Source organism: Coregonus clupeaformis, unplaced genomic scaffold (genome assembly GCF_020615455.1).
Source record: "Coregonus clupeaformis isolate EN_2021a unplaced genomic scaffold, ASM2061545v1 scaf0978, whole genome shotgun sequence".
In the NCBI taxonomy this organism is placed as follows: Eukaryota; Metazoa; Chordata; class Actinopteri; order Salmoniformes; family Salmonidae; genus Coregonus; species Coregonus clupeaformis.
Genome location: NW_025534432.1, coordinates 42,623 through 52,007, shown reverse-complemented (window position 1 = coordinate 52,007; position 9,385 = coordinate 42,623). Strand labels below are relative to the sequence as shown.

At 43.6% G+C, this 9,385-nt stretch overlaps 1 protein-coding gene across 1 annotated transcript; it reads left to right on the top strand.

The window, feature by feature from the left end:
- Positions 1 to 1,123: 1,123 nt before the first annotated feature.
- LOC121561142 (NACHT, LRR and PYD domains-containing protein 1 homolog) lies at positions 1,124 to 7,995 on the top strand. Its single transcript, XM_041873786.2, has 10 exons — positions 1,124 to 1,131; positions 1,735 to 1,772; positions 2,171 to 2,235; positions 2,368 to 2,582; positions 2,774 to 3,033; positions 3,182 to 3,307; positions 3,473 to 3,605; positions 3,691 to 3,720; positions 5,904 to 6,186; positions 7,904 to 7,995. The coding sequence occupies exons 3-10, from the start codon at positions 2,228 to 2,230 to the stop codon at positions 7,908 to 7,910; spliced, it is 1,062 nt and encodes a 353-aa protein (XP_041729720.1). The 5' UTR covers positions 1,124 to 1,131; positions 1,735 to 1,772; positions 2,171 to 2,227; the 3' UTR covers positions 7,911 to 7,995.
- The last annotated feature ends 1,390 nt before the right edge of the window (positions 7,996 to 9,385 follow it).

Genomic DNA, 9,385 nt, shown 5'->3' with positions numbered 1-9,385 from the left:
CCAGTTGGTCGAAAGTCAACGACGTGTCCCTGCACGCCAACTCTCGCTGGACGTCCTCTCGGAGGCTGCAGCGGAAATGGTCAGTCAGGGCCCGCTCATTCCACCCTGCATCAGCCGCTAGGGTCCGAACTCTAATGCAAAGTCCTGGGCGCTCCTCATCCCCTGTCGGAGGTAGAACAGACGTTCCCCGCCGCCTTCCCTTCTGGTGGATGGTCGAATACCGCCCGGAAGGCGTGGAGAACTCCGCGTAGTTCGCCGTTGCGGCGTCCATTCTCCCTCCACTCGGCGTTGGCCCACTCCAACGCCTTGCCGTGAGACAGGAGATGAGGGCTGAGACGCTCTCGTGTCCCGAGGGCGCCCGGGTGGACGGTGGCGAGGTAGAGCTCCACCTGCAGCAGGAACCCTTGACACCCGGGGTGGAGCCGTCGTACGCCTCGGGAGCGAGAGCCGAATCCCACTGGGTTCCGAAGAGGACACTGGAGGGCTGACCGCTGGATCTGGGTCGGTGTGTGGAGGTTTGGGAACCCCGCTGGTCTCCCAACGGTGCAGCGTGGTCATCACCCTATCCAGAGCGTGGCAGACCTGGTTCATCCGGTCCTCCTGACCTCGAAGACGTTCCGCCAAATCAGCTGGTGGCGCGGTCGCTCCTGCTGATTCCATCTTGATGCGTGATTCTGTCAGACAGGTGTGTGTGGATGAGTGTCGGAATCAAGCGCAGGCACCAGGATGACTTCAACCGTCTTTAGTAACGTAACCAAGCACGTACACAATAATATAACCAACCCAACCGGGTGGCGCAAAACAATTACGCACCAAACACAGTGCGCAAATAACAACGAAAAGCGCACGCAGTGCGAACTCCTCGGGCACAAGCCAACAACGAGAGAAACTAGACACGATACAGAGGCAGTCTGACATAAACAATCACGCATAACACCTGCCCCAAACCAAGAAACTAAATAGGAGAACAATCAAGACACAAACAAGGGACAGGTGTTATGCACAGACAAAACCAAACGAAACAAGAAACATGAACGGTGGCAGCTAGTACTCCGGAGACGACGACCGCCGAAGTCCGCCCGAACAAGGAAGAGGAGCAGCCTCGGCCAAACCGTGACAGAGACCAGATATGTGAGTGTTAACTGATAATTGTTTTAAAATCAAAATACGATTAAAGGACACACACAGTCCCAGGCAAGGAACACAATCAGGATCTATTTGGTCAAAACAAACTTACAGGTAGAGTCAGCAATATGATGTAGATGCACAAAGTAAACATCATAGTGGGTCAATTTCTACAACAACTAAGGGCGTTGGAGCGCGATGCTAAACTTCTCTGTTTTGGTCCCGTGGCTACCTCACAGGAGAGTGAAGAGAACCCGTGCACATGGGCAGATACTGTGTGAGAGAGAAGTCAGGCATCTTGCTCATCACAATATCTGCGGCGCTGCTCGTACAACATCATTTAGCTGACTCTAGCTTTAAACTCTCATCCTGGGATCTACCAGAAATCAGGCCCCCAACATCTCCAAAACATGGACCAGAACCATGTTGTTTCCTGCTTCCACAAACATTCATTAATATAACACTAATGTCAGATTATGGTATGATAATGAGTGTACATTCTGAGACTGTTGCTCACTTACATTCATTTTTATTACAAGTCTGTTTAATATTTATTCATTCATTATTACGAGATTGTCCGTTTTAAATAACAACTACTTTTGACTTCAGGGATTCCTCAGAGCTGTAAGACTTGTGACCATGTTGAGGTAAGTCATAATGTCAATTCTCACTTTGACATACCTTCAGGAGTCAGGCACAGTCTGAAAGCCAGGTGTGTACTGACCAACCATTCATACTGGGATATAGACAGTCCTGTGTTCTGCTTGTAGGAATGCAGGATTTTAACTTCTGTCATATTTTGTCATTAGACAGTTTAATTGGATCAATCACCAGCATTCCATGTTACATTGAATAAATACATTAGATAAATTACTTTGTTCATTTAATGGGCCAGTTTCCCGGACAAAGATTAAGCCTAATCTTGGACCTTAAAAAACTTTCTATTGAAACTTCCATTGATCATGCTTTAAGTCCAGCACTAGACTCAATCTGTGTCCAGGAAACTGGCCCCATATGTATAACTGACATGCTTGTCCTTGTTCAGGACTCCACACACTGGCTTCAGATTGAACCTTTGACTTCCACTGTCCAGGGAGTGACAATGTTCAGGTAAAATAACTACTTTTAACATTTCATTCCACTTGCTAGTGTATTTCCCCATTACCTTTGGGAACAGTCTTCTAATCCAACCTCTCCATTTGACGATTGACCCTCTCTACCATATATTGTTGTTGCCCTCAGGCACAGGACACCCAAAGGGCGTTATGAGTGCACAGTGTCTGGGCTCCGCTGGGTGTGTGAGAGAGATGTCATTCTGAAGTATCACTTCAGGAACTGGTATCCCTACAGTCAACTTCTGAAAGACATGCAGTACGGACAAGGTGGTCCATTGCTGGACATCACTATGGAGTTAGGTGAACTGGAGGAAGTTCATCTGCCACACTTTGTCTGTTTAGGTAAAACCATATAGAAATAGTATTCAGAAAGACATTTCCATGTAACTGAGTTTCACTTCCTGAATGAATGAATGAATGAATATTCTGTGAGTTTGAGTTTACTGTGATCTGATACAGTATATTCTTTGTGTTTTAGTTGGATGAATAATACAATATTTGTCTTTCTGTCTCCTTTTTATTGTGTTGTTCAGGGACCAACCCTTCCCTGAGGAATGAGATGAAGATTTTTCATGTAGAGGAACATGGAGTGTCTGTTGAGGAAGTGCATGAGGTCACCAGATTCCATGCTAAGATTCTCCATCCCAAGTTCTCAGTTATCTCTGTTATACTGAGCTATATCTTTTGGCGGAACATAGATGTCCACTGTGAGCTGATGCTCTATCTGACAGTGAAAAAGCAAACACTAATTCCACGCCTATACCTGTTCCCCAGTAACCCCAGCCAAATACAGGTGAGGTACCATTCTTTTAGAGGTGACCTTAACTAAGCAGTGGTACGGTTTATGTTGACACTCATAACATGAAGTTAATAGTTTTCTGAATAATGTTTGAATAAGACTATACATTGACTGGCTGTGTATTTCATGCCTCGTTTCGCAGGCTGTGGAACAACAGGAAAAGTCTCAAGGGTCTTCAAGGGTTCTCATCTCAAGACCGGAGCAGGCCTTCAAACTGAATAGTTTCTTCAGACTGAACATTCCCTGTTCTACCGCCATCAATCCACAGGTACAGTTTTAGTAAAGTAAGAACATGAATCGGACATTTAAATCACATTTCTATCCATTGCTCTCTCTAGCTCGCTGGCTCTCAATTCACATGGCTTTATTGGCATGGGAAACATATGTTTACATTGCAAGCAATCTCTCTCTCGCTCTCTCCATCTCTCTCCAGAAGATTCATCTCATACATAGAGACTCCACACCAAGCTTTTTCAGGGCGGTTGTGAAAATGACAGGGGTTAACATTGAGATGGAGTTATTCGGTGATGATGAGAGGATTGCATGGAAAGAAGTGGTATCACAAGGTAGGAGCATATGTCAATCATAACTTTGTACTTTTGTAACAGATGCTATTTAGAGTGATATAACCTCATTTGGTTTATCTTTCAGATGAATACATCACTGCCACCCATTCAACAAGTAAGTAAACATGAGAGATACAGTGCATTCAGAAAGTATTCAGACCCCTTGACATTTTCCACATTTTGTTACGTTACAGCCTTATTATAAAATTGATAAAATTGTTTTTTCCCCCTCATCAATCTACACAAAATACCCCATAATGACAAAGCAAAAACAGGTTTTTAGACATTGTTGCAAATGTATACATAAAAAAAACCCTGAAATATCACATTTACATAAGTATTCAGACCATTTACTCAGTACTTTGTTGAAGCACCTTTGGCAGCGATTACAGCCTTGAGTCCTCTTGGGTATGACGCTACAAGGTTGGCACACCTGTATTTGGGGAGTTTCTCCCATTCTTCTCTGCAGATCCTCTCAAGCTCTGTCAGGTTGGATGGGGAGTGTTGCTGCACAGTTATTTTCAGGTCTCTCTAGAGATATTAGATCGGGTTCAAGTCCGGGCTCTGGCTGGGCCACTCAAGGACATTCAGAGACTTGTCCCGGAGCCACTTCTGCGTTGTCTTGTCTGTGTGCTTAGGGTCGTTGTCCTGTTGGAAGGTGAACCTTCGCCCCAGTCTGAGGTCCTGAGCGCTCTGGAGCAGGTTTTCATCAAGGATCTCTCTGTACTTTGCTCCATTCATCTTTCCCTCGATCCTGACTAGTCTCCCAGTCCCTGCCGCTGAAAAACATCCCCACAGCATGATGCTGCCACCACCATGCTTCACCGTAGGGATGGTGCCAGGGTTCTCCCAGATGTGACGCTTGGCATTCAGGCCAAAGAGTTCAATCTTGGTTTCATCAGACCAGAGAATCTTGTTTCTCATGGTCTGAGAGTCTTTTTGGTGCCTTTTGGCAAATTCAAAGCGGGCTGTCATGTGCCTTTTACTAAGGAGTGGCTTCCATCTGGCCACTCTACCATAAAGGCCTGATTGGTGGAGTGCTGCAGAGATGGTTGTCCTTCTGGAAGGTTCTCCCATCTCCACAGAGGAACTCTGGAGCTCTTTCAGAGTGACCATCAGGTTCTTGGACACCTCCCTGACCAAGGCCTTCTCCCCCGATTGCTCAGTTTGGCCGGGCGGCCAGCTCTAGGAAGAGTTTCGGTGGTTCTAAACTTCTTCCATTTAAGAATGATAGAGGCCACTGTGTTCTTGGATACCTTCAATGCTGCAGAACTGTTTCGGTACCCTTCCCCAGATCTGGGCCTCGACACAATCCTGTCTCGGAGCTCTACGGACAATTCTTTCGACCTCATGGCTTGGTTTTTGCTCTGACATGCACTGTCAACTGTGGGTCCTTATATAGACAGGTGTGTTCCTTCCCAAACATGTCCAATCAATTATATGTACCACAGGTGGACTCCAATCAAGTTGTTCAAACATCTCAAGGATGATCAATGGAAACAGGATGCACCTGAGCTCAATTTCAAGTCTCATAGCAAAGGGTCTGAATACTTATGTCGATAAGGTATTTCTGTTTTGGAATATTTTTTTATTCTGTATATTTGTATTCTTCTTTTCACTCTGTCATTTAAGTCGTTATTGTGGAGTCACTACTATGTTGTTGATCCATCCTCAGTTTTCTCCCGTCACAGACATTGAACTCTGTAGCTGTTTTACAATCACCGATGGCCTCATGGTGACATCACTAAGCAGTTTCCTTCCTGCCCTGCAACTCAGTTCAGAAGGACGACTGCATCCTTTGATGTGTCTGGGTGGTTTAATACATCACCCACAGGATAATTATTAACTTGACCGTGCTTAAAGAGATATTCAATGTCTGATGTGTTATTGTTACCCATCTACCAATCACTGCCCTTCTTTATGAGGCTTTCGAAAAGCTCCCTGGTCTTTGTATATAGTTGAATCTGTGCTTGAAATTCAATACTTGACTGAGTGATCTTACAGATGTTGTATGTAAGGGGGACATGTCCACTTTGACATTAGAGTATTCTGAGTAGATTGTTGATAAAACATTAATAATATATTTTCAATGACTTCTCAATAAACCTAACAGGAAAAATTATTATTTCAATTTTCTATTTTAAATTGACTGACTTTAATTGGAATTGACCACAACCCTGGAGTCAGCTCTATACAATAAATGACTATCAGAGGAATGATAACTGGAGAGACTGGAAGATGTAGAAACAGCTGCTGTTAACCCTAAAGACATATTAATTTAATTGACCCCCCCTTCAGCATTAACAGTCCCTGACATTCCTGCTGAGGAGTTCCTGAAGAAACACTGGGCTAAACTAATTCAGCGAACCAAAAACTCAATGCCAATAGCAGATGATCTGTGGTCAAAGAACATGATTGGTGAAGAAGAGCACTCCAGAATAACAGCTGAAACAACTGAACAGGACCGAATGAGAAAACTACTGAAAGCAGTCATCCCCAAAGGACCAGAAGTGACAGGAGCTTGTCTCAAAGCTCTCGTTGAACATGAAAACCATCTTGTTAAGGACTTGAGTGAATCTAGGTAAGATAGTTTTCATTGCTCCCTCCCTTGAATATGTGTAATGATTTAAATATAGGTCAAATAAAAACACAGCAAACCAGATCAAAGAGGAACTGTTTTTCCAGAATGGAAGCATGTTTTAGTGTTTCTGTCTGTAATAAATGACTGTTATCTTATTGTAGTTACATCATAGGACCATCATCACATCATTATCTCAGGTGGAACTCCTCCTTCTCCTCCATACTTTCTGATCTCTCTCTTCCCTTCTCCTCCATACTTTCTGATCTCTCTCTTCCCTTCTCCTCCATACTTTCTGATCTCTCTCCCCTTCTCCTCCATACTTTCTGATCTCTCTCTTCCCTTCTCCTCCATACTTTCTGATCTCTCTCTTCCCTTCTCCTCCATACTTTCTGATCTCTCTCTTCCCTTCTCCTCCATACTTTCTGATCTCTCTCTTCCCTTCTCCTCCATACTTTCTGATCTCTCTCTTCCCTTCTCCTCCATACTTTCTGATCTCTCTCTTCCCTTCTCCTCCATACTTTCTGGTCTCTCTCTCCCCTTCTCCTCCATACTTTCTGATCTCTCTCTTCCCTTCTCCTCCATACTTTCTGATCTCTCTCTTCCCTCTCCTCCATACTTTCTGATCTCTCTCTTCCCTTCTCCTCCATACTTTCTGATCTCTCTCTTCCCTTCTCCTCCATACTTTCTGATCTCTCTCTTCCCTTCTCCTCCATACTTTCTGATCTTTCTCTTCCCTTCTCCTCCGTACTTTCTGATCTCTCTCTTCCCTTCTCCTCCGTACTTTCTGATCTCTCTCTTCCCTTCTCCTCCATACTTTCTGATCTCTCTCTCTTACCTTCTCCTCCATACTTTCTGATCTCTCTTCCCTTCTCCTCCATACTTTCTGATCTCTCTCTTCCCTTCTCCTCCATACTTTCTGATCTCTCTCTTCCCTTCTCCTCCATACTTTCTGATCTCTCTCTTCCCTTCTCCTCCCTACTTTCTGATCTCTCTCTTCCCTTCTCCTCCCTACTTTCTGATCTCTCTTCTTCCCTTCTCCCTCCATACTTTCTGATCTCTCTCTTCCCTTCTCCTCCATACTTTCTGATCTCTCTTCTTCCCTTCTCCTCCGTACTTTCTGATCTCTCTCTTCCCTTCTCCTCCATACTTTCTGATCTCTCTCTTCCCTTCTCCTCCATACTTTCTGATCTCTCTCTTCCCTTCTCCTCCATACTTTCTGATCTCTCTTCCCTTCTCCTCCATACTTTCTGATCTCTCTTCCCTTCTCCTCCATACTTTCTGATCTCTCTTCCCTTCTCCTCCATACTTTCTGATCTCTCTTCCCTTCTCCTCCATACTTTCTGATCTCTCTCTTCCCTTCTCCTCCGTACTTTCTGATCTCTCTTCTTCCCTTCTCCTCCATACTTTCTGATCTCTCTCTTCCCTTCTCCTCCATACTTTCTGATCTCTCTCTTCCCTTCTCCTCCATACTTTCTGATCTCTCTCTTCCCTTCTCCTCCGTACTTTCTGATCTCTCTTCTTCCCTTCTCCTCCATACTTTCTGATCTCTCTCTTCCCTTCTCCTCCATACTTTCTGATCTCTCTCTCCCCTTCTCCTCCATACTTTCTGATCTCTCTCTTCCCCTTCTCCTCCATACTTTCTGATCTCTCTCTTCCCTTCTCCTCCATCCTCTTTCTGATCTCTCTCTTCCCTTCTCCTCCATCCTCTTTCTTGTAGAAGCTAATCTGATGATGCTGAGGCCTGTCTCCTAGTCTGTGGACTAAGACACTTCTTCACCTAATCTGAAGACGCTGAGGCCTGTCTCCTAGTCTGTGGACTAAGACACTTCTTCACCTAATCTGAAGACGCTGAGGCCTGTCTCCTAGTCTGTGGACTAAGACAATTCTTCACCTGATCTGAAAATGCTGAGGCCTGTCTCCTAGTCTGTGGACTAAGACACTTCTTCACCTAATCTGAAGACGCTGAGGCCTGTCTCCTAGTCTGTGGACTAAGACACTTCTTCACCTAATCTGAAGACGCTGAGGCCTGTCTCCTAGTCTGTGGACTAAGACACTTCTTCACCTAGGAATGTATTTTGTGTGTGTGTATCTTTGTATATACTGTGTGTGAGTTGGTCTCTGATTACTGTGATTAGTTCAATGTAACGTCATATACTATACATTATAATCAGTCTGTTTTGGGTTTGCAGAATCATTGTTTATCGTTGGTTTTCCATCCTATCATGTTACCACACAGATGTGACTGTCTAACTCAGCGGTTCCCAAACTTTCCCATTCTGGAGACCATCAAATCACCGTCCAAAGCTCTTGAGGACCACCATTCACGGAGTCGCTGTTTTTTTTCACATCAAATATATTGCCGGTCAAATTCTATCAATAGATGAGAATGTAACAAAGCCTGTAAAGGTCTATTATTATTATTATAAACTAGTTGCATTGTGAAAAGGAATGTAAAATTGCTTATAATACCATTAATACTCCCAACTGTTATTATTTTTGAATAATAAAATACTACAATCTAAAAGTAATTGAGGACCACCTGCACCACCCCCCAAGGACCACAGGTTGGGAACCACTGGTCTGGAGTCCTTCTGCCAAACCTGGTTGTTGTGTCACACTGCCCCCTCCTGGTAGCACTGCAAAACATCACCTTTTAAAATTAAATAATGTAATTTCAGTTTTACTAGATAGAATCTTAACTTATAGGCTGAATACTTGTATTAAGTGTATATAGACTTTACATGAACCTATGGGTGTTGAATCCGCCCACTGTGTTGAAACAGGAAGTCCATTTATAATGAAGTAGAGGAACGGGTCTACCTCTTATTGTAGATCAATGATGATAGTGATTTTTTTAATACTGAAATTAGGAAATGTTAGCAGACTTAGAATTTTGTTTAACAATATGAAAAAAGCAATAAAGTCCATCGCCTTTATAGCACAAATAATATTATAGCACTGACATTTGTTAACAGCATTGAAGTAATGATTACTAGATAGTTGTGAGATTTATCAATATAAATGTTAGCTTGAGAGTGTTCAGCCCCATGACCACGATCAGTGCCAAGTGGTGGAATAAGGGAACTGCTTGTCAAGCGTAGAACGGGGAAAATATACTGTATGTTGAAAATGTGTGAAATTGTGAGAGTAATAATGACATTATTTTATTTATTTAATTATATTGACATTGTGAATTCAT